At 46.1% G+C, this 22,866-nt stretch overlaps 3 protein-coding genes across 3 annotated transcripts; 1 reads left to right on the top strand and 2 right to left on the bottom strand.

Annotated features, from left to right (window-relative positions):
* Positions 1–4,171: 4,171 nt before the first annotated feature.
* Positions 4,172–5,240, top strand: LOC143933255 (heat shock protein 30C-like). The gene has a single exon (XM_077456141.1). The coding sequence runs from the start codon at positions 4,377–4,379 to the stop codon at positions 5,031–5,033; it is 657 nt and encodes a 218-aa protein (XP_077312267.1). The 5' UTR covers positions 4,172–4,376; the 3' UTR covers positions 5,034–5,240.
* A 1,675-nt stretch (positions 5,241–6,915) lies between these two features.
* On the bottom strand, positions 6,916–8,496 carry LOC143934284 (heat shock protein 30C-like). Its single transcript, XM_077457747.1, has one exon. The coding sequence runs from the start codon at positions 8,295–8,297 to the stop codon at positions 7,641–7,643; it is 657 nt and encodes a 218-aa protein (XP_077313873.1). The 5' UTR covers positions 8,298–8,496; the 3' UTR covers positions 6,916–7,640.
* A 7,726-nt stretch (positions 8,497–16,222) lies between these two features.
* Positions 16,223–17,442, bottom strand: LOC143933256 (heat shock protein 30C-like). The gene has a single exon (XM_077456142.1). The coding sequence runs from the start codon at positions 16,968–16,970 to the stop codon at positions 16,314–16,316; it is 657 nt and encodes a 218-aa protein (XP_077312268.1). The 5' UTR covers positions 16,971–17,442; the 3' UTR covers positions 16,223–16,313.
* Positions 17,443–22,866: the final 5,424 nt, after the last annotated feature.

Below are 22,866 nucleotides of genomic sequence, written 5' to 3' on the forward strand. Positions count from 1 at the left end.
TTAAATCATTCACTAGTTTAAAATTGGAGTTCTCGCTGTCGAACCGTTCGTTTTACAAATATCTTCAGGTCAGACATGCAGTCCAGTCACAATTCGGACCCCAAAAGGTACAGTGGATTCAGATTCCGGTGTTATCACAAATTATTTCCCAGGACACGCTGAAGGGACTGATTTCTTATATGTACGCTAGATTAGGGGATAAAATGTTAGACCATGAAGCCCCGCTCAAAAGTAGGAAAAGATGGGAGATTGACGTGGGTCCGCTGTCTAACTCCGATAAGGGATAAGATAATCGATCACGGAACTAGAGTTTCGATTTCCCCTTCCCAGAAAGCTTCCCACCTTTTCTTTTTTTATCGGGTATATCATACCCCTAAGAAAATGTTCAAATTAGGCTGGAGAAATAATGACCACTGTCCTAGATGCGGCTGAACCGGCGATTTCATTCACATGTTCTGGAGGTGTCCGAAATTATTTAGGTACTGGACGCAGGTTATAGATCAGATTAACAGAACCTTTAACCTAACATTGAAAGCAATGGTAAGGACTTGTCTCCTGACTATACCTGAGGGTCTCACAATTCCCAACGTCACTATAATACCAGTGATTAGGTGTCTCTTCCAAACCTAGGAAGTTAATTGAGCAACAATGGCATTCACACTCGAGCCTGTCATTTGAAACTTGGCTGGCAACCATAAAAACGACAATTTGTAACGAAAGGGTCTTTTTCATCAAACAGGGCAACAACAAGAAGTTCACAAGCTTATGGGGGTCTTGCTTGCGGAAGTTGGGGATCCTACCATAAGTAGACGGGCTGCAATAGCTTCTGTCACAGAAAACAGACTCTCCCCACGGGCGTTGAGTGGCTCTCTCCCTTTCGCTGTGATTCCTTTAATATATCTTTGTTTTATATCTCTCTCTCTCTCTCTCTCTCTCTCTCTATGAGTGTTTTTCCCACTTCACGAAGGGTGGACCCTTCTTTTCCCAGGGCTTCTTTGTTGGCCTCTTCATGATTCTGTTCGTTAACCAAAGAATGATATTACCATAGAACTGGGGAGAGGAGTGAGGAGGCTATGATTCAATTAGGTATACGATGGGGTCTTATGGGGATGATGGGGGGATGGGGTGGGGAGCTGGGGGGAGGAAAATTCAATTCAGGGTAATAGGTATAGTAACTGTGTACATTTTGAGAACACCAAGAGTGCTGAGGTTTATTCCTATCTTGTTCTCTTTTGTCTTCTTTTTGTATTTCTTAAATGCTATGAATTTTCAATGTGAGTATAAGGAATCTTTGGGAAAATCTTTGATATGAAATAAGCCACGATGATGTGGAATAGTGAACGAGACATGAATGAGTGGCAAGCTGAATCTAGTCTCTGGTATAAAAACACTGATGTGGCAAGAAAAAAAAAAAAAAAAAGAGACTGAGGACATCATACCAAAGATGGTAAGAGAATGCAGACATGCTACAAGAGATGGTCAGAGACTCCTGACATGATACAGGAGATTAATGCAGTTTCAGTTCCCATCAAATGCAACCTCACTGTGTCCATCAAATGCGACCTCACTGCGCCCATCAAATGCGGCCTCACTGTGCCCATCAAAGACTGCCTCACTGTGCCCATCAATGCAGCCAAACTGTGCTCATCAATGCAGCCTCACTGTGCCTATCAAATGCAGCCTCACTGTGCCCATGAATTGCAGCCTCACTGTCCATCAAATGCAGCTTTACTGTGCCTGTGAATTCAGCCTCACTATACCCGTGAATGCAGCCTCACTGTGCCCATCATTGCAGCCTTAATGCTATGAATGCAGCCTCACTGCCCATCAATGCAGCATCACTGTGCCCATCAAATGCAGCTTTACTCTGCCCATGAATTCAGCCTCACTGTGCTCATCAATGCAGCCTCATTGTGCCCATCATTGCAGCCTCACTGTGCCCATCATTGCAGCCTCACTGTGCTCATCAATGTAGCCTTACTGTGCCAATCATTGCAGCCTCACTGTGCTCATCAATTAAGCCTCGCTGTGCCCATCATTGCAGCCTCACTATGCCCATCAATGCAGCATCACTGTGCCTATCAAATGCAGCTTTACTGTGCCCATGAATGCAGGATCACTGTGCCCATGAATTCAGCCTCACTGTGCCCGTGAATTCAGCCTCACTGTGCCCACCATTGCAGCCTGTGCCCGTGAATTCAGCCTCACTGTGCCCACCACTGCAGCTTGTGCTCATGGTTTCAGCCTCACTGTACCCTTCTATTGCAGCCTCACTGTGCCTGTGAATGCAGAATCACTGCACCCATCATCGCAGCCTCACTGTGCCTGTGGATGCAGCATCACTGTGCCCACCATTGCAGCCTCACTGTGCCCACCATTGCAGCCTCACTGTGCCTGCCGTGAATTCAGCCTCACTGTGCCCACCATTGCAGCCTGTACCCATGAATGCAGCCTCACTGTGCCCACCATTGCAGCCTGTGCCCCTGAATGCAGCCTCACTGTGCTCACCATTGCATCCTCACTATGCCCATGAATGCAGCCTCACTGTGCCCACCATTGCACCCTCACTGTGTCCGTGATTACAACTTCAATTTTTGTTACTTTATTGCCATAACAAGAGGGTCTATAAAAGCCTCTTATGTGATAAAAGGGAAAAGTGACAGGTACTCTTTATGAAAACAGTGGGTGGCTATTGGATGCCCACTTACACTAGCCATGAAATGACAGCTGTGAGCGATTTATATACATTGCTTCTGTGGTTATTGATCGCAGGAGGTCTCGGGAATGTATTTTCATTGAGTTCTTCATAATTACTGTTTCCTACAGTCCCAGACACCCTGGTGGCATGGGGGGGGGGGGGGGGCGGGGGGGCCTGGGAAAGATTGCACGGGCCATCTGATCACTTTTATTGGAAAGGCGTCTGCCATCTTTTAAAGCCGGTATCAAGGTCAGAAGCCGCTGTGAGCTTTATATAACCACTGGTCTACCATGGTGTTTATAAACGTACCTTGGCAGACAAATGGTTTATTTGCGATAGTACATTGGATAAAGTCTCACATGGAGTATCAGCATTCTGAGTGGAATGACCTTTCCATCATTTCCCAAGAAGGACTCACCAGTGGCAGCCGGCCCCCCCCCCCCCCCCAGCCCGCACAATCCATCCCCCTAGCATGCACAATCAAACATTGTGTGTCTGGTCATGCACTGTGCAGGGTGCCGGACCAACAAGTCTGTACCAGGTCCGTCACCCCTCACAAACATGTCATCAGATCCTGAGGTCCCAATTGACCATTTTCATGATGTCCTCATGCACCCAGAACTCTCCCACCCTGCGACACCAGCGAATGAACAAAATAGATTACATCGCACACATACAAAAATTACATTAAACCTTGCAAGGATATTTAAAACACCTGAACATATTAAAAGAATATGGGTATTTGGTCACACCATGTGGCGCTTAAGCCCACTTACTGTGTCAAAGTACCCCATTATCAGTGGGTCCTACACTATTAATAGAATGAAAGATCCTACATCTCAACCATGGGAGACAAAGTCTTCTTTGTGGGAGAACTAGAAGGTCTCCTCCTATAACACAGGTGGACACTAATAAGAGGTAATGGGGGGGGGGGGGGGGGTGCTCCAGCCCAAGGGATCTGGTCAGGACCCTTACAATATACAAACAGCAGACTTGGGGGGCACACCCTAAATGATGGTGCTGCTATAAGACCGCAAACAGAACAAAACAGATTACAGCGTACACTTACAAAAATGACATTAAATCCTGGATTTGCCCACATTGTTCAGCTCTCTTAGAACATGGTAATTACACTGTGTATATTGTCTGTCCTAGAGATCAGCTTCACCGTGTATATCTGATCTATATATACAATATATACATTGTTCTAATCTCCATAATGTGTGCTCAGTATACGGCTATGTACACTCCTCTAGTACATTCTTTTCTTCTTTCTATCACAGACATATCTCAGAATTCTCCGGCAATCTCCAGCTGTCACCTTGCTCCCGCCCACTAGTGTTGTAATCCTCCAGGTTTAGGTTGGCCCCTCCCCCTCCTCCTCCTATCTCAGAATTCTCCAGCACTCTCCAGCACAGAGTACAGAGTTCCAGCCGTCACTCAGAAGTTCCTGGCCCCGCCTCGTATTATTCATGATGTGTCCCCCAGGCCCCTCCCCCTGGCTCCATATATGGAGAGCACATGGAGGGGTACAGAAGTGTCTCAGGCAGTATAAAAGGAGCCGGGCTGGCAGAGGTTGCAGTACAGCGAGCAGCAGAGAGCAGACGCTGACACACAGGCAGACGGCCTCCAGCTGAACTGTGACAAGAAGCTCCAGGAAAAGCAGCAGCAGAGCGACATGTTCCCTCTCAGCCTCCTCCAGTCCTCGCACAGTCCTGTGTATGTCTACCGCCAGCCCGAGCTCCCCCACTGGACCGCCACACACCTCATCCTCCGCCAGCTGGAAGACGACATGCAGAGCGTGAGCAGCGACATGGAGAGGAGAATGCAGCGCCTCCACCAGGCTTACCATCTCCTGGCCAATGACCCGGACATGAGGAGGGGGAGGGGAGCTCAGAGCGGACACCTCACCGCCCCCCAAGACAAATCCCCCACCGAGGGCAAAGACGGGAAGGAGAACTTTGAGCTCTCCCTGGACGTGAGTCCGTTTTCTCCAGAAGAACTGACAGTGAGGACAGAAGGAAGGAGACTGATCGTGGCGGGAAAATCCGACAAGAAAAGGGAGACGGAGAATGGCGGCTTCTTCCAGGAATACAGAGAGTGGCGCAGAGAAGCCGAGCTCCCGGAAGACGTGAATCCCGAGGATGTGCTGTGCTCTACGTCCAAGGACGGGCTGCTCCACTTCCGGGCACCTCGCCTGGCACTGCCCGCTGCCCAAGGAAGAGACATGACCATCACCATGGAGCAGAGCCCAGGAGAAGGTCAGGAGTCCAACCCGGAGAACCAGAACCACCGGGGACAGCAGGAGCAAGACCTTCCCCACAATTCATCCTGATGACATGATGGGACTGAGATTTGGTACAAAATAATCGATTTTCTGTCACTATTTCTATCAGGATGAGAAGATGTCAGGAAGATCACTTCTACTTTGCCATCTTAGAATTGATGTTATTGTTCCACTTTCCTGATTTTTATATTGCTTGGATCACTGTTTCTATATACTGTATATATAGTTTTCTAAATAAATATTCTCATTTTATAACTATCTTCTGTTCTTTGTTTGCATGGACCAGGAAATGTTTTTTGAAATAAGAAATCTCTTAATATTTGGTTTATAGAATGAATAGGAATGTTTTATGTAAACTGAAGCTGAGTCCTTATCATCCGGTCAGATTTCTGGATTCCTTTGTAATGTTAACACAAAAATATCCAATACTGTATGATGCAGTCTGATAATAGCACAGGGGTGCTTACAATGATCAGCTTTTATTCACTTCTGTAAAACTTTTATTACAAAAGTCAAAAAATAACTATTGCTGTAACTGTACAAAGAGTGTTATCTGGAGTTCTACTTTAATTTGTTACTCATATAAAGTCTGTCTAAATCTACTCATCTATAAATCACTACCCAGCCTTCTATTCCAGACTGTACAGGGTTAACATCAATGAAGCTAAGATCCGCCCTCCAGCCATGTGCTCTCTGTGTATCTCTAGTGAAGGGGAGGAGCCTGTATATACATCATGAATAATACACGAGGAGGGAGGAGCTGGCAGGTCCTGCAAAGTTGGACTTGGCGGAGGAACATCCCAGTGGACGGGTCCTTGATCTTTCTCTTTGCTCTTATGGTCATGTTATGGAAGAGCCCCGCAGTCAATACAAAAATAAAAATAAACAGTGAGATAATCTCTCCAAATGATGAGCAATTATTCCAGTAAATAAGATAAAGTTTGTTAAATGTGTATGTGTTCAGGATGAGCCTGAAATACATCTCAGCGCTGTGGAACTACAAGTCTCAGCATGCCCTGAAAACCTGTCTCTGTGATGATCTGTATATTAACCCCTTAACCACCGTTATCCTGTACATTAACCCATTAATTTCCATCTTCACACTGTACATTAACCCCTTCACTTTCTCCTCCCTCTATGTATGACTTGTACATTCATGATACCCTTAATCATTAAGCTCCGTGTTTTAACCCCCTCATCAGCAGCAATATATTAGCATTTCAATTGTGATTACTTTGGGGTGTTTAACTTCCAAAAAGACATCATTTGGCATATTTTTATATATAGAAAGTTTTTTTTTTTTAAATGTTGACCTTTTTTTTTCACTTATACAGTTAAAAATTAAAAACCCAAATCATATTTAATATCACCCAAAGAATGCTTTATGTTTCTCAAAAAAAAAAAAAAAAATATATAAATATATATATTTTTTTTGGTACAGTGCTGCATGACCATGCAATTGTAAGTCAAACTATCACTGCACTGAAAAGTGTCCTGGTAATGAATGGGGGATATACAGATTGGTACACAAGTTGGAAAGTCTGTCAGGTTTTTAATAATGTCTGTGTCGCCTCACTTACTGTCCCTATGACAGATATTCATGGAGAAGAAATGTTTCCAGTATAGTCAAATGAAGCAACAAAACCTTACAGATTTTCCCCATTAAGCAAAAAAAAAAAAAAGATTTAGGTGAAGTTCCACTTTAATATTTATCATTCGTATTCATATTCAGTACTATCCTCCCCTAGTCAGGACCATTTCCCTAACACCTCTACATAGATTACAAACATTTCATATCCCATCATACGACTTCATACAAATCATACAAAAACACAATATCATTAGAATCTAAACATTTATTTAAAAAATAATATATTACAAAACAAAAGAAGAGAACAAATAACAAAAACAAAATAAGAGTTAATTATAAAATAAAGTTACATCTCAGGGTGGGAATAGATAGAATAGAATAAAATCTCACATTTCATAACTGTCTATTATTGACTAAAATCAAAGGACTGTCTAGACCTCCTATGAGACTGGTTCACATCATATGTTTAGCCATTCATTGGCTCATAGCCTATCCCTGGAAATCTCTCTAAATTCTAATAAATCAATTAAAAACAAGAAATAGTTCCATTAACCAAATGGAAAAAAATATTTCACTTATTATAAAACTCTATACAATTTTATATTAAAAAATGTGACTCATGGATCTCACATGGAGATGTATTGTTCAGAAATTCAAACAATTGAATAGAGATATTAGTTCATATTGATATTTCTATATTTGTTTTTTTTTTCCATTCTATCTATCTATCTATCTATCTATCTATCTATCTATCTATCTATCTATCTATCTATCTATCTATCTATCTATCTATCGATATATATAGATATATGTATTCTTTACATTATTGTACAGGCATTTATTTATACAAAACCCTTGATCGATTGTATCAATATATTTTCTACTTGTCTATTTTTCAAAAAATTATATACCAGAATAACTTTTATATGTTCATTTTACTGTTAAAACCTCTTATTGTACCACAATTTAAGTTCAATAAAAAAAAGTTTGTAAACAAAAAAAGAATAGAATGAGATAGAAGAATGTTATCTGTGATGAAGCCAAATCTCAGTCCCATCATGTCATCAGGATGAATTGTGGGGGAGGTCTTGCTCCTGCTGTCCCCGGTGGTTCTGGTTCTCCGGGTTGGACTCCTGACCTTCTCCTGGGCTCTGCTCCATGGTGATGGTCATGTCTCTTCCTTGGGCAGCGGGCAGTGCCAGGCGAGGTGCCCAGAAGTGGAGCCGCCCACCCTTGGACATGGAGCACAGCACGTCCTCGGGATTCACGTCTTCCGGGAGCTCAGCTTCTCTGCGCCACTCTCTGTATTCCTGGAAGAAGCCGCCATTCTCCGTCTCCCTTTTCTTGTCGGATTTTCCCGCCATGATCAGTCTCCTTCCTTCCGTCCTCACTGTCAGTTCTTCTGGAGAAAACGGACTCACGTCCAGGGAGAGCTCAAAGTTCTCCTTCCCGTCTTTGCCCTCGGTGGGGGATTTGTCTTGGGGGGCGGTGGGGTGTCCGCTCTGAGCCCCCCTCCCCCTCCTCATGTCCGGGTCATTGGCCAGGAGATGGTAGGCCTGGTGGAGGCGCTGCATTCTCCTCTCCATGTCGCTGCTCACGCTCCGCATGTCGTCTTCCAGCTGGCGGAGGATGAGGTGTGTGGCGGTCCAGTGGGGGAGCTCGGGCTGGCGGTAGACATACACAGGACTGTGCGAGGACTGGAGGAGGCTGAGAGGGAACATGTCGCTCTGCTGCTGCTTTTCCTGGAGCTTCTTGTCACAGTTCAGCTGGAGGCCGTCTGCCTGTGTGTCAGCGTCTGCTCTCTGCTGCTCGCTGTACTGCAACCTCTGCCAGCCCGGCTCCTTTTATACTGCCTGAGACACTTCTGTACCCCTCCATGTGCTCTCCATATATGGAGCCAGGGGGAGGGGCCTGGGGGACACATCATGAATAATACGGGGGGGGGGCAGGAACTTCTGAGTGACGGCTGGAACTCTGTACTCTGTGCTGGAGAGTGCTGGAGAATTCTGAGATAGGAGGAGGAGGGGGAGGGGCCAACCTAAACCTGGAGGATTACAACACTAGTGGGCGGGAGCAAGGTGACAACTGGAGATTGCCAGAGAATTCTTTATACTGCGGAGATCTTCTCTCTATTCATCTGTACTTTATGGTTTTGTTATATCCTCCCAGTCTCCTCTGTAGTCGTTTCTGGAAGACGCACTCAACCAAACATTATATAAATACCATTTTAAAATGTAGTTTTACTTTGTTGCTTTTGCATTCATGTTTTATTAAAAGTGTATCTGAATCAAAAAACAAAACAGTAACATATCGCAGTTTACCAATTAATATGGATGGAGAAATTGTTTCATACATAGTTACATAGTTAGTCAGGTTGAAAAAAGACATCCATCCAGTTCAACCAAAAAAATAATAATAATAATAATATCATACAATCCCATGTACCCAATTCTATACCCACAGTTGATCCAGAGGAAGGCAAAAAAAAAAACAGCAGAGCATGATCCAATTTGCTAAAGCAGGGGAAAAAATTCCTTCCTGATCCCCCGAGAGACAATCGGATTTTCCCTGGGTCAACTTTTCCTTTTCCTTTCTTTTTTTTTCATTTGGTTAAAAAAAAAAAAAGGAATAATGTATGGCCGGCTATATAGTGTACATACTGTTAGTTGAAGTGCTTCTGTTTTCATTCGATCGTGGACAGTGAGAGTGAACAATAGTGCCTGACAGTTGCAGATGAACATAGGCTAAGCCTGAAATTATTTTTACAATTACACTTTAAAGCGGAGTTCCACCCAAAAGTGGAACTTTCACTTTAAAGGCTCCTGATCCCCTGACATGCCACATCTGGCATGTCATTTTTATTTTTTTGGGGGGGGGAGTGGGTACCTAGTTTTGACAGGTTCCCAGCTCCCACATCCGCTCGTGCCGCCTAGACTCCCCCTCCCTCCCTGCAATGTTCTGGAACATGTCACAGGTCCCAAAAGATTGTCCGGCCATTCAGGACACGCAGCACGACTCGCGCATGCGCAGTGCACACCGGGCTGTGATAGCCAGGTGTCCACGCTAGTGATGCCAGCGTCGGGGAGAGGCTGGGGAGAGAACCGAGGCTTTGGGCAGCCGCATCGCTGGAACAGGTGAATGTGTGTTTATTAAAAGTACTTTTTGTCTCTGCTGATGTTTAATAAACACAGAAACTGCTGGAAATCCGCTTTAACCACTTGTCTACTCAGGCAATTTCTTTCATTTTCTGCACACACTAAAGTCTGCATTTTTTGGCTAGAATTTACCCTAAAGAAGTATATATTTTCTAAAAACAGAAACCCTGGGGAATAAAATAATGGGTGTTGCAATTTTTATATGATGCAATATTTGTGCAGTTATTTATCAAATGTTTATCTTCAGAAATTAATATTCCTAGATTGTAAGCTCTAACGAGCAGGGCCCTCTGATTCCCCCTGTCTTGAATTGTTTTATATTGTAATGTCTACCCTAATGTTGTAAAGCACTGCTTAAACTGTCGGCGCTATATAAATCCTGTATAATAATAATGCTAAAATGCCTTTTAGTGCAAACAAATACAATATTATACCCATTTTTTTGGCAAAATATAAAAGACGGGGTTGTGTTAAGTAAATAGATACCAAACATGTGAAGTCTTGTGCAGGCTCGTAGAATCACAAAAAACGATTGTACAGAAAAATTCTCAATAGGGGACACTATAAAAGCCATTAGGCTGAATTCCCACTAACTTGCAGTAAAATGCAGGGTAGATGGATACACATTTCCATTTATCTTATGTGCATTTTGGCGCGCGATGATGTATGTTGATGTGTGTTTTGACGTGTGTTGATGTGCGTTTTAGCATGCATTAAAATGCTATGCATTTTAGACATATTTGTTTTCGGATTGTGTATTGGAGATTTTTGAAGATATTTTTCGGTAAATAGGGAGTCTAGCACAATAGCCAAAATCATTGCTCTAGCCCAGGGGAGTTGCTAAGTCTGCAAAAGATCTGGGCTAGAGGCCATAGCAGCGGTCACCAACCATTTTGCTTGCCCACAGGGGGGGGGGGGGGTTGGGAGTGACCAGTGGTAAGCAATTTTTCACAGGCGATGGCTGGTGTTGGCGCTTCAATCATCATGGCACCATGGTTGATATGGTGTCAGGGTGATTGAAGTGCATTATTTCTGTTGTTACATTCTAATATATAATGAATTGGTTCAACTCACCATACTGCAAAATCAGTGGGAGCCCTGGGCATGTCACTTGCCACATCTCCTGCCACCAGATGCAGCATGTCACTTGGCATCATCGCCTGCCACCAGATGCAGCATGCACCTACCACCAGATCTAGATTGTCACTTGCCATGTCGCCTGCCACCAGATGTGGATTGTCACTTGTCACTTTCACCTGGCAGCAGATGTGGATTGTCACTTGCCACGTTACTTGCCACCATTTGCAGTTTGCCACGTCTCCTGCCACCAGATGTGGATTGTCACTTGTCACTTTCCCCTGGCAGCAGGTGTGGATTGTCACTTGCCATGTTACCTGCCACCATTTGCAGTTTGCCATGTCTCCTGCCACCATTTGCAGATTGTCTCTTGCCACATCTCTTGCCACCATTTACAGATTGTCTCTTGCCACATCTCTTGCCACCATTTGCAGATTGTCACTTGCCACATCTCCTGCGACCATTTGCAGATTGTCACTTGCCACATCACCGGCCACTAGATGTGGGTCACTTGCCAACTGTTGTGGCCATGCCAGCCAGTGCCACCAAATGTGCATTGATGCTACATTAGTGGCAGGCTGACAGAACTGGTCCATTTAGTGAGAGAAGGAGAGTGGTGATGCGGGGCAGGCAGTGAGAGATGATGTCATCTCACTGCTCCCCGCCGCACCTTAGACATTGAAGTAAGGGGGCCTGGCTGCAAAGTGGAGCTCTACGATAACAGGAAGCATGTGACCTCCACTCCACTGTGCTGTGAGGGCGGAAAAGCGCTGATGTGGAGCGGGCAGCGAGAGATGTCATCTCCGCTCAGCAGTTTGCTTGCTTCTCTTCTCTACTCTGCCTCTCTCATTCAGCCAGCCCGCCCACTGCAGCAGCCAAAACCCGCTGGTTAGGCAGGGACCCTGCGGCAAGAGACTCAGGGCTATGGGCCCCAGATTCAGGGCTATAGCCCCAATAGCCACCCTCTAGCAATGCCCCTGCTCTAGCCACAGACCCTTTTTACAATTATCCTTGTAATCCTTTTGCTGGGGGTCTTACAGGATTCTGTGTGCCCAAATACGTGCAGGTTTTGTGTGCCCCAAATTCATCAACATCAATAAATGCTGACATGGCTGGTAAGGCAGGCCCAGACTGGGACTAAAAACCAGCCCTGGAAAAAATTTCATACCAGCCCCATAGCATTATTATACCAGCCCAACAGCATAACTTTCTTGTTCATGAAAGGTAAAACCGTGTACAGGAAGTCCCCGAGTTACGAACGGGCTAGGGACTGTAGGTTTGTTCTTAAGTCGAATATGTTCATAAGTCGGAACAGCATGCGCAGAACTGCAGAGATGTCATTTCTGATGTTATGTCGAAAGTGCCTGTCATCAAAAAGTGGCTACGCATGCGCAGATTGGCAGAGACGTCACACCGCCTCCCGTTCATAAGTAGGAGTCGTTCGCAAGCCGAATGTTCGTAACTCTGGGGCTGCCTGCATTTTAAAGCACGTTTGAAGAGTGTATTATATATATATATAGTACAGATATGAAAGCACACAGACCTTTATATATACATATATATATATATATATATATATATATATAAAATAAAATTCCACTTAAAAGTGGTCAATCATCAAGAGGGACACCAGGAATGTGGGGAGGGGTGGGGCGGGGACTCTGTTGACCAGAGACCACCTTATGCCTAAAGAATACACAAAGGTAGGGGGGGTTATTGATATAACGGGGAAAACTTTATATCAGTGCCCCCTCACATTATCATATTCACTCCCCCCTTGCATCAGTGACCCCCCTCTTGCAGACTGGTCTGGCAGCACTGTCATTGACCTCCTCAGGTGCACTACGTAGGCCTCAGTCAGTTGGCGCCAGCTCAGTTCCTCTGGTTTTATCCTATGGTCTTCTCACCACAGTTCACACGTCTGACTTCTCACATGACCCCCATTCCGGTGGTGCTCCTATTCTTGACTCCTCTCCAGACTCCCTCAGAGACTGCAGACATGATACAGGAGATGTCAGAGGTTGCGGACATGATACAGAAGATGGTTAGAGACTGAGGACATCATACCAAAGATGGTAAAAGAATGCAGACATGCTACAAGAGATGGTCAGAGACTCCTGACATGATACAGGAGATTAATGCAGTTTCAGTTCCCATCAAATGTGATCTCACTGTGTCCATCAAATGCGACCTCACTGCGGACATCAAATGCAGCCTCACTGTGCCTATCAAATGCAGCCTCACTGTGCCCATGAATTGCAGCCTCACTGTCCATCAAATGCAGCTTTACTGTGCCTGTGAATTCAGCCTCACTTTGCCCGTGAAAGCAGCCTCACTGTGCCCATCATTGCAGCCTCAATCCTATGAATGCAGCCTCACTGCCCATCAATGCAGCATCACTGTGCCCATCAAATGCAGCTTTACTGTGCCCGTGAATTCAGCCTCACTGTGCTCATCAATGCAGCCTCATTGTGCCCATCATTGCAGCCTCACTGTGCCCATCATTGCAGCCTTACTGTGTTCATCAATGCAGCCTCACTGTGCCAATCATTGCAGCCTCACTGTGCTCATCAATTCAGCCTCACTGTGCCCATCATTGCAGCCTCACTATGCCCATCAATGCAGCATCACTGTGCCTATCAAATGCAGCTTTACTGTGCCCATGAATTCAGGATCACTGTGCCCATGAATTCAGCCTCACTGTGCCCGTGAATTCAGCCTCACTGTGCCCACCATTGCAGCCTGTGCCCGTGAATTCAGCCTCACTGTGCCCACCACTGCAGCTTGTGTCCATGGTTTCAGCCTCACTGTACCCTTCTATTGCAGCCTCACTGTGCCTGTGAATGCAGCATTACTGCGCCCATCATCGCAGCCTCACTGTGCCTGTGGATGCAGCATCACTGTGCCCACCATTGCAGCCTCACTGTGCCCACTATTGCAGCCTCACTGTGCCGTGAATTCAGCCTCACTGTGCCCACCATTGCAGCCTGTGCCCCTGAATGCAGCCTCACTGTGCTCACCATTGCATCCTCACTATGCCTGTGAATGCAGCCTCACTGTGCCCACCTTTGCACCCTCACTGTGTCCATGATTGCAACTTCAATTTTTGTTACTTTATTGCCATTACAAGAGGGGCTATAAAAGCCTCTTATGTGATAAAAGGGAAAAGTGACAGGTACTCTTTATGAAAACAGTGGGTGGCTGTTGGATGCCCACTTACACTAGCCATGAAATGACAACTGTGAGCGATTTATATACATTGCTTCTGTGGTTATTGATCGCAGGAGGTCTCGGGGAATGTATGTTCATTGAGTTCTTCATAATTACTGTTTCCTACAGTCCCAGATACCCTGGTGGCATGGGGGGAGGGGGGCTGGGAAAGATTGCAAGGGCCATCTGATCACTTTTATTGGAAAGACGTCTGCCATCTTTTAAAGCCGGTATCAAGGTCAGAAGCCGTTGTGAGCTTGATTTAACCACTGGTCTACCATGGTGTTTATAAATGTACCCTGGCAGACAAATGGTTTATTTGCGATAGTACATTGGATAAAGTCTCACATGGAGTATCAGCATTCTGTGTGGAATGACCTTTCCATCATTTCCCAAGAAGGACTCACCAGTGGCAGCCGGGCACCCCCCCCCCCCCTCAGCCCGCACAATCCGCCACCCTAGCATGCACAATCAAACATTGTGTGTCTGGTCATGCACTGTGCAGGGTGCCGGACCAACAAGTCTGTACCAGGTCCGTCACCCCTCACAAACTCACAAACATGTCATCAGAGCCTGAGGTCCCAATTTACCTTTTTCATGATGTCCTCATGCGCCCAGAACACTCCCACCCTGTGGCACCAGCGAATGAACAAAATAGATTACATCGCACACATACAAAAATTACATTAAACCTTGCAAGGCTATTTAAAACACCTGAACATATTAAAAGAATATGGGTATTTGGTCACACCATGTGGCGCTTATGCCCACTTACTGTGTCAAAGTACCCCATTATCAGTGGGTCCTACACTATTAATAGAATGAAAGATCCTACATCTCAACTATGGGAGACAAAGTCCTCTTTGTGGGAGAACTAGAAGGTCTCCTCCTATAACACAGGTGGACACTAATAAGAGGTAATGGGGGGGGGGGGGGGGGTGCTCCAGCCCAAGGGATCTGGTCAGGATTACAATTACACTGTGTATATTGTCTGTCCTAGAGATCAGCTTCACCGTGTGTATCTGATCTATATATATAATATATGCATTGTTCTAATCTCCATAATGTGTGCTCAGTATACGGCTATGTACACTCCTCTAGTACATTATTTTCTTCTTTCTATCACAGATATATCTCAGAATTCTCCGGCAATCTCCAGCTGTCACCTTGCTCCCGCCCACTAGTGTTGTAATCCTCCAGGTTTAGGTTGGCCCCTCCCCCTCCTCCTCCTATCTCAGAATTCTCCAGCACAGAGTACAGAGTTCCAGCCATCACTCAGAAGTTCCTGGCCCCGCCTCGTATTATTCATGATGTGTCCCCCCAGGCCCCTCCCCCTGGCTCCATATATGGAGAGCACATGGAGGGGTACAGAAGTGTCTCAGGCAGTATAAAAGGAGCCGGGCTGGCAGAGGTTGCAGTACAGCGAGCAGCAGAGAGCAGACGCTGACACACAGGCAGACGGCCTCCAGCTGAACTGTGACAAGAAGCTCCAGGAAAAGCAGCAGCAGAGCGACATGTTCCCTCTCAGCCTCCTCCAGTCCTCGCACAGTTCCTCCACCAACTCCAACTTTGGCAACCTGCCTGCTCCTCCCTCCTGGTGTATTATTCATGATGTATTTACAGGCTCCTCCCCTTCACTAGAGATACACAGAGAGCACATGGCTGGAGGGCGGATCTTAGCTTCATTGATGTTAACCCTGTACAGTCTGGAATAGAAGGCTGGGTCATGATTTATGGATGAGTAGATTTAGGCAGACTTTATAGGAGTAACAAATTAAAGTAGAACTCCAGATAACACTCTTTGTACAGTTACAGCAATAGTTATTTTTTGAGTTTTGTGATAAAAGTTTTACAGAAGTGAATAAAAGCTGATCATTGTAAGCACCCCGGTGCTATTATCAGACTGCATCATACAGTATTGGATATTTTTGTGTTAACATTACAAAGGAATCCAGAAATCTGACCGGATGATAAGGACTCAGCTTCAGTTTACATAAAACATTCCTATTCATTCTATAAACCAAATATTAAGAGATTTCTTATTTCAAAAAACATTTCCTGGTCCATGCAAACAAAGAACAGAAGATAGTTATAAAATGAGAATATTTATTTAGAAAACTATATATACAGTATATAGAAACAGTGATCCAAGCAATATAAAAATCAGGAAGTGGAACAATAACATCAATTCTAAGATGGCAAAGTAGAAGTGATCTTCCTGACATCTTCTCATCCTGATAGAAATAGTGACAGAAAATCGATTATTTTGTACCAAATCTCAGTCCCATCATGTCATCAGGATGAATTGTGGGGGAGGTCTTGCTTCTGCTGTCCCCGGTGGTTCTGGTTCTCCGGGTTGGACTCCTGACCTTCTCCTGGGCTCTGCTCCATGGTGATGGTCATGTCTCTTCCTTGGGCAGCGGGCAGTGCCAGGCGAGGTGCCCGGAAGTGGAGCAGCCCGTCCTTGGACGTAGAGCACAGCACATCCTCGGGATTCACGTCTTCCGGGAGCTCGGCTTCTCTGCGCCACTCTCTGTATTCCTGGAAGAAGCCGCCATTCTCCGTCTCCCTTTTCTTGTCGGATTTTCCCGCCACGATCAGTCTCCTTCCTTCCGTCCTCACTGTCAGTTCTTCTGGAGAAAACGGACTCACGTCCAGGGAGAGCTCAAAGTTCTCCTTCCCGTCTTTGCCCTCGGTGGGGAATTTGTCTTGGGGGGTGGTGGGGTGTCCGCTCTGAGCTCCCCTCCCCCTCCTCATGTCCGGGTCATTGGCCAGGAGATGGTAAGCCTGGTGGAGGCGCTGCATTCTCCTCTCCATGTCGCTGCTCACGCTCCGCATGTCGTCTTCCAGCTGGCGGAGGATGAGGTGTGTGGCGGTCCAGTGGGGGAGCTCGGGCTGGCGGTAGACATACACAGGACTGTGCGAGGACTGGAGGAGGCTGAGAGGGAACATGTCGCTCTGCTACTGCTTTTCCTGGAGCTTCTTGTCACAGTTCAGCTGGAGGCCGTCTGCCTGTGTGTCAGCGTCTGCTCTCTGCTGCTCGCTGTACTGCAACCTCTGCCAGCCCGGCTCCTTTTATACTGCCTGAGACACTTCTGTACCCCTCCATGTGCTCTCCATATATGGAGCCAGGGGGAGGGGCCTGGGGGACACATCATGAATAATACGAGGCGGGGCCAGGAACTTCTGAGTGACGGCTGGAACTCTGTACTCTGTGCTGGAGAGTGCTGGAGAATTCTGAGATAGGAGGAGGAGGGGGAGGGGCCAACCTAAACCTGGAGGATTACAACACTAGTGGGCGGGAGCAAGGTGACAGCTGGAGATTGCCAGAGAATTCTTTATACTGCGGAGATCTTCTCTCTATTCATCTGTACTTTATGGTTTTGTTATATCATCCCAGTCTCCTCTGTAGTCGTTTCTGGAAGACGCACTCAGCAAAACATTATATAAATACCATTTTAAAATGTAGTTTTACTTTGCTGCTTTTGCATTCATGTTTTATAAAAAATGTATCTGAATCAAAAAACAAAACAGTAACATATTGCAGTTTACCAATCATGTGGATGGAGAAATTGGTTCCTTTCTTTTTTTTTCATTTGGTTCATCAAAAAAAAAAGGAATAATGTATGGCCGGCTATATAGTGTACATACTGTTAGTTGGAGTGCTTCTGTTTTCATTAGATCGTGGACAGTGAGAGTGAACAATAGTGCCTGACAGTTGCAGATGAACATAGGATCAGCCTGAAATTATTTTTACAATTACACTTTAAAGCGGAGTTCCACCCAAAAGTGGAACTTTCACTTTAAGGACTCCTGATCCCCTGACATGCCACATCTGGCATGTCATTTTTTTTTGGGGGGGGGGGGGGGAGAGTGGGTACCTAGTTTTGACAGGTTCCCAGCTCCCACATCCGCTTGTGCCACCTAGACTCCCCCTCCCTCCCTACAATGTTCTGGAACACGTCACAGGTCCCAGAAGATTGTCCGGCCATTCATGACACGCAGCGTGACTCGCGCATACGCAGTCGCACTGGGCTGTGAAAGCCAGGTGCCTACACTAGTGATGCCAGCTCCGGGGAGAGGCTGGGGAGAGAACCGAGGCTTTGGGCGGCCGCATCGCTGGGACAGGTGAGTGTGTGTTTATTAAAAGTACTTTTTGTCTCTGCTGATATTTAATAAATACAGAAACGGCTGGAAATCCGCTTTTACCACTTGTCTACTCAGGCAATTTCTTTCATTTTCTGCACACACTAAAATCTGCATTTTTGGGCTAGAATTTACCCCAAAGAAGTATATATTTTCTACAAACACAAACCCTGTAGAATAAAATAATGGGTGTTGCAATTTTTATATGACCCAATATTTGTACAGTTATTTATCAAATGTTTATCTTCAGAAAATAGTTTGCTAAAATGCTTTTTAGTGCAAACAAATACAATATTATACCCAATTTTTCAGCAAAATATAAAAGACGGCGTTTTGTTAAGTAAATAGATACCAAACATGTCAAGTCTTGTGCAAGCTCGTAGAATCACAAAAAACGATTGTACGGAAAATTCCCAATAGGCAACGCTATAAAAACCATTAGGCTTAATTCTCACTGACTTGCAGGGTAAATGGATACACATTTCCATTTATCTTATGTACATTTCAGCACGTGATGACGCACGTTGATGTGTGTTTTGACTTGTGTTGATGTGCGTTTTAGCGTGCATTAAAATGCTATGCATTTTAGACATGTTTGTTTTTGGAGTGTGAATTGGAGATTTCTGAAGAGATTTTTTGTTAAACAGGGTGTTTAGCACAACAGCCCAAATCATTGTCATTGCTCTAGCCCAGGGGAATTGCTAGGTCTGCAAAAGATCTGGATCTGGGGCTAGAGGCCATAGCAGCGGTCACCAACCATTTAGCATGCCCACGGAGGGGGGGAGACCGGTGGTAAGCAATTTTTAATGGGCAATGACTGGTGTTGACGCTTCAATCATCATGACACCATGGTTGATATGGTCTCAGGGTCATTGAAGTGCATTATTTCTGTTGTTACATTCTAATATATAATGAATTTGTTCAACTCACCATACTGCAGAATCAATGGGAGTCCTGGGCATGTCACTTGCCACATCTCCTGCCACCAGATGCAGCATGTCACTTGCCACCATCACCTGCCACTAGATGTGGATTGTCACTTGCCATGTCGCCTGCCACCAGATGTGGATTGTCACTTGCCATTTTCACCTGGCAGCAGATGTGGATTGTCACTTGCCACGTTACCTGCCACCATTTGCAGTTTGCCACGTCTCCTGCCACCATTTGCAGATTGTCACTTGCCACATCTCCTGCCACCATTTGCAGATTGTCACTTGCCACGTCTCCTGACACCTTTTGCAGATTGTCACTTGCCACGTCTCCTGCCACCATTTACAGATTGTCACTTGCCACATCTCTTGCCACCATTTGCAGATTGTCACTTGCCACGTCTCCTGCCACCATTTACAGATTGTCACTTGCCACATCTCTTGCCACCATTTGCAGATTGTCACTTGCCACGTCTCCTGCCACCATTTACAGATTGTCTCTTGCCACATCTCTTGCCACCATTTGCAGATTGTCACTTGTCACATCTCCTGCCACCATTTGCAGATTGTCACTTGCTATGTCACCGGCCACCAGATGTGGGTCACTTACTAACTAATGTGGCCTTGCCAGCCAGTGCCACCAAATGTGCATTGACGCTACATTGGTGGCAGGCTGACAGAACTGGTCTATTTAGTGAGAGCAGGAGAGTGGTGATGCGGGGCAGACAGTGAGAGATGATGTCATCTCCCTGTCGCACCTCAGACATTGAAGCAAGGGGGCTTGGCTGCAAAGTGGAGCTCTACGATAACAGGAAGCATGTGACCTCCACTCCACCGTGTTGTGAGGGCGGAAGAGAGCTGATGTTGCCCGGGCGGAGAGAGATGTCATCTGTTGCCCGCTCGCTTCTCTTCTCTCCTCTGCCTATCTCATGCAGCCAGCCCGCCCGCCGCCGCAACAGCCACAACCTGCTGGTTAGGCAGAGACCCTGCGGCAAGAGGCTCGGGGCTATGGGCCCCAGATTCAGGGCTATAGCCCCAATAGCCACCCTCTAGCCACACCCCTGATCTAGCCACAGACCCTTTTTACAATTATCCTTGTAATCCTGGGGGTCTTACAGGACTCTGTGTGCCCGAATACGTGCAGGTTTTGTGTGCCCCAAATTCATCAACATCGATAAATGCTGACATGGCTGGTAAGGCAGCGAATATATATATATATATATATATATATATATATATATATAAAAGCAAATTCCATTTAAAAGTGGTCAATCATCAGAAACTCGAAACGTGGGATGGGGGCGGGGATTCTGTTGACCAGAGACCACCTTCCGCAGAAAGAATACACTAAAGTGGGGAGGGGGTCACTGATATAAGGGGGAAACCTTTATATCAGCGCCCCCTTACATTATCATATTCACTCCCCCCTTACATCAGTGACCCCCCTCAAACTGGCCTGGCGGCGCTATCACTGACCTCCTCTCATGTGCACCATGTAGGGCTCAGTCAGTTGGCTCCAGCTCAGTTCCTCTGGTTTTATCCTATGGTCTTCTCACCACAGTTCACACATGTCTGACTTCTCCCATGACCCCCATACCGGCGGTGCTCCCATTCTTGACTCCTCTCCAGACTCCCTCAGAGACTGCAGACATGATACAGGAGATGTCAGAGGTTGCAGACATGATACAGAAGATGGTTAGAGACTGAGGACATCAAACCAAAGATGGTAAGAGAATGCAGACATGATACAGGAGATTAATGCAGCCTCACCAGTTCCCATCAAATGCAACCTCACTGTGCACATCAAATGTGACCTCACTGTGCCCATCAAATGCAGCCTCCCTGTACCCATCAAATACGAGTTCACTCTGCCCATCAATGCAGCCTCACCGTGCTCATCAATTGCAGCCTCACTGTGCCCATCAAATTCAGCCTCACAGTGCCCATCAGTTGCAGCCTCGCTGTTCATCAAATGCAGCTTTACTGTGCCTGTGAATTCAGCCTCACTGTGCCTGTGAATGCAACTTCACTGTGCCCATCATTGCAGCCTTCATGCCATGAATGCAGGTTCACTGCCCATCAGTGCAGCATCACTGTACCCATCAAATGTAGCTTTATTGTGCCCGTGATTTCAGCCTCACTGTGCTTATCAATGCAGCCTCACTATGCCCATCATTGCAGCCTCACTGTGCCCATGATTTCAGCCTCACTGTACTCATTAATGCAGCTTCACTGTGCCCATCATTGCAGCTTCACTGAGCTCATCAATTCAGCCTCACTGTGCCCATCATTGCAGCCTCACTGTGCCCATCAATGCAGCATCACTGTGCTTATCACATGCAGCTTCACTGTGCCCATGAATACAGGATCTCTGTGCCCATGAATGCAGCATCACTGTGCCCATGAATTCAGCCCCACTGTGCCTGTGAATCCAGCCTCCCTGTGCCCACCATTGCAGCCTGTGCCCGTGAATTCAGCCTCACTATGCCCACCATTGCAGCCTGTGTCCATGAATTCATCCTCACTGTGCCACCATTGCAGCCTGTGCCTGTGAATTCAGTCTCACTGTGCCCACCATTGCAGCCTGTGCCTGTGAATGCAGCCTCACTGTGCCCACCAATGCAGCCTGTGTCCATGAATACAGCCTCACTGTGGCCACCATTGCACCCTTACTATGCCCGTGAATGCAGCATCACTGTGCCCATCATTGCAGCCTCACTGTGCCCGTGAATGCAGCATCACTGTGCCCACCATTGCAGCCTTACTGTGCCCACCATTGCAGCCTCACTATGCCCGTGAATTCAGCCTCACTGTGCCCACCATTGCAGCCTGTGCCAATGAATGCAGCCTCACTGTTGCCACCATTGCAGCCTGTGCCTGTGAATGCAGCCTTACTGTGCCCACCATTGCATTCTCACTATGCCCATGAATGCAGCCTTGCAGGGGTGACAAGGGTGCTTTAATTTTTTTTATAGTTTTTATTTATTTTATACAATTTCTTTACTTTTATTTATTTTTTGCTACTTTATTGCCATCACAAGAGGGGCTAAGAAGCTCCCTATGTGATAGAAGGGAAAAGTAACAGGTACCTTTTATGAAAACATTGGGTGTCTGTTGGATGCCCACTTACACTAGCCATGAAATGACAGCTGTGAGCGCGGAAGTGATTTAATATACATTGCTTCTGTGGTTATTGATTGCTGGAGGTCTCTGGGAATGTATTTTCATTGAGTTCTTCATAGTTACTGTTTCCTGCAGTCCCAGACACCCTGGTGGCATGGGGGTAGCCTGGGAAAAATTGAAAGGGCATCTGATCACTTTTATTGGAAAGCCGTCTGCCATCTTTTAAAGCCGGTATCAAGGTCAGAGATGCAGAAGCAGCTGTGAGCCTGATTTAACCGCTGTCTACATGGTGTTTATAAATGTACCTTGGTAGACAAATGGTTAATGTGCGATAGTACATTGGATAAAGTCTCACATGGAGTATCAGCATTGTGAGTGGAATGACCTTTCCATCATTTCCCAAGAAGGACTCACCAGTGGCAGCCGGTCCAGATAGGATGCAGGGGTACCCCCCCCAGCCCGCACAATCCGCCCCCCTAGCATGCACAATCAAACATTGTGTGTTTGGTCGTGCACTGTGTGGGGTGCCGGACCAACAAGTCTATACCAGGTCCGTCATCGTTCACAAGCACGTGACCAGAGCCCGAGGCCCCAATTTACCTGATCATGATGTCCTCATGCGCCCCAAACTCTCACACCCTGCGACACCA

Source organism: Lithobates pipiens, unplaced genomic scaffold (genome assembly GCF_037356315.1).
Source record: "Lithobates pipiens isolate NorthernLeopardFrog02 unplaced genomic scaffold, aLitPip1_a1.2 Scaffold_27, whole genome shotgun sequence".
NCBI lineage: Eukaryota > Metazoa > Chordata > Amphibia > Anura > Ranidae > Lithobates > Lithobates pipiens.